The sequence below is a fragment of the Physeter macrocephalus genome, chromosome 7, assembly GCF_002837175.3.
Source record: "Physeter macrocephalus isolate SW-GA chromosome 7, ASM283717v5, whole genome shotgun sequence".
NCBI classification, from domain to species: Eukaryota; Metazoa; Chordata; class Mammalia; order Artiodactyla; family Physeteridae; genus Physeter; species Physeter macrocephalus.
In genome coordinates this window covers 66,517,021-66,519,435 of record NC_041220.1, presented here as the reverse complement: position 1 = coordinate 66,519,435, position 2,415 = coordinate 66,517,021, and the positions used below count along the sequence as shown (strand labels likewise).

Below are 2,415 nucleotides of genomic sequence, written 5' to 3'. Positions count from 1 at the left end.
GGAGAGGCCACAGCAGTGAGAGGCCCGCGTACCGCAAAAAAAAAAAAAAAAAAAAAAAGAGTAATGCCTTTGGACCCAAAGAAACCTGAGCTGAGACCCTGCACTTGTCCCCTAAAAGCTGAAAGGCTTTGTTTTTTACTTAACTTCTCTGAACCTTGGATTCTTTATCTATAAAACGGAGATAACACCTACTCAAAATCTCGTGGTAATGATTAACAGACACTCAGTAAATTATAGTAATAATCATGACTAAGTCAAATGTATCATTTAGGTGGATCACCTAAATTGAGACATTGCTCTAAATCGATGTTTTCTACCTCTCTTTTTCCCTTAGGAACTCCAACAATGAGGAATGGACGCTGTTCCTGCATCAACACCAGCCCAGGGACCATCCATTCAAAATTCTTAAAGGACCTTAAACAATTTGCCCCAAGCCCTTCTTGTGAGAAACCTGAAATCATGTAAGTAAAAACTCATCCAACACATATGCTCCAGCAATAAGTTTAGTGTGAGTATTACCCTCAGAATACTTGCCCATTCAGACACTTAAAATGCAGATAGTTGCCCCTTCATAAATCCGGTCTACTTCTTCCTTTTCTTCTAAAAAAACAAGCAATTTCTGGTAGAGATTAGGAACCAAAGATGACATGTTCATTGTAGAAAATGTTTAATGTAAATGACCCCAAAGAAGAAATTAAAAATCGTCTATAATCCTACCATTTAGTGATAGGTAGTGTTAATCTCTCTGCATATAGTCTTTCAAATCTCCCTCATTGGCTTTGTGTGTACATATATAGACACTATATATATATATTTATACACACAATATATGTACACAAAAATAAAATCATACACTACATACTGTTTTGCAATCTGCTTTTACATTAACACTATATAATGAACATTTCCTCACGTCAGTAAATCTTCTGTAATAACATCATTTTTTCCTAATAATGTCAATTTTAATGGCCAAATTTTATTCTATCATGTGGATGTACCATAATCTATATGACCAACACCTAAATGTAGGTTATTTCCAATTTTTTTGCTATTGAAAACAAACTGCTATTGTAGCAATATTGTGTCTTTAATTCTTTCCTATTAGTAATACCTTTCTAGAGATTAGAATTGCTAGATTAAAGGATATGCCTGTTGTAAGGTTTTTGAAACCTAAATCAAGGATGATGTATAGAATGACTACTCTTATTCTTAGATTAGACAGAAATTAAAGAAAAAAGTCTTTAAATTGTTCCTGGAGAATCTGATGTAATTTTAAAAATTCAACCAGTCTGTTAATCTTGTCTTAGGAAAATATTTTATTTATGTTTTAAGTTGTTTCACTAGAAAATTTAGCAAAATTCATGCTCAGTTTCATTGTTTTGGGGAAAAAGAAAGTAGATATATTGGCAACTTTTCTATTTTATATTTTCACTTAAACATAAGTAGCTTTTTCCAGCATAACAGAACCAATATTATCTTTAGATTAAACTTTCTCCTATTGCATATAGCTGTTGGATTTTTTTAACTTAGAGTTATGTGCTATCCTAGAAATGTATCTAAGTCCCCTCAGTCACTTAAAAACTGAAAAGGCAGGAAAAAGACTGCAAGTCTCAGATGCTTATAGTGATGACACAAATACATTTTTAATTGGGGAATTGAATTCTGTGGATAAGATGAAGCATTTAAATTATTAAAAGTAAAAAAAAAATCTTGTTGCTATTTCTTTGGTAGTGCTACAATGAAGAATGGGGATCAAACCTGTCTAAACCCAGATTCAACAGATGTGAAAGAATTGATTAAAGAGTGGGAGAAACAGGTTGGTGGAAAAAAAAGGAACAAAATTTTCTTTCTTTTAGAAATTAACTTTGGAAGACAAAGAATTATGTAGTTCCTTTAAGGATACATTCTTCATTCATGTTATTGTGCTCCTATTTTTTTCATAGAATGATGTCATCACCTTGAGGTGTAATGGTAGTCCTGCTTACAATATCACTTGTCTATCTCTCCCACTAGAATGTGTGTTCCATGAGGGTAGGGAGCTTGTTTTTCTTATCCAATACAATAAATGTGTATTGAATGGTAGACAGTGAGGATAGAAAGGAAATAAGGTAGGGAATTCCATGGTGGTCCAGTGGTTAGCACTTGGCACTTTCACTGCCAGGGCCCGGGTTCAATCCCTGGTTGGAGAACTGCCGCATATGGCACAACCAAAAAAAAAAAAAAGGTAATAAGATAAAGTCCCTTCCTGCTGTAGCAAATTTGCTAACAATTAATTATAGTACAGTGGAAAAATATAAAATAAATATATGTACAAAAATCTTGAAGATAATAGAAGAAGGAGTAATTAACTTTGCCAGAGGTGAGGGGACAGGAAGAAAGGGTTAAGGAAGACTTTTTTTTTTTTTTTTTTTTTTT

The 2,415-nt window shown here is 33.2% G+C and overlaps 1 protein-coding gene across 1 annotated transcript in view; it reads left to right on the top strand.

Moving 5' to 3' along the window:
• The window catches only part of CXCL9 (C-X-C motif chemokine ligand 9), a 6,639-nt gene that overhangs the window by 1,079 nt on the left and 3,145 nt on the right, over window positions 1-2,415 (top strand). Inside the window, exons 2-3 of the mRNA XM_007122569.4 lie at window positions 335-461; window positions 1,732-1,816. Of these exons, the coding sequence (XP_007122631.1) occupies window positions 335-461; window positions 1,732-1,816 (212 nt within the window). The remainder of the gene's footprint in view (window positions 1-334; window positions 462-1,731; window positions 1,817-2,415) is intronic.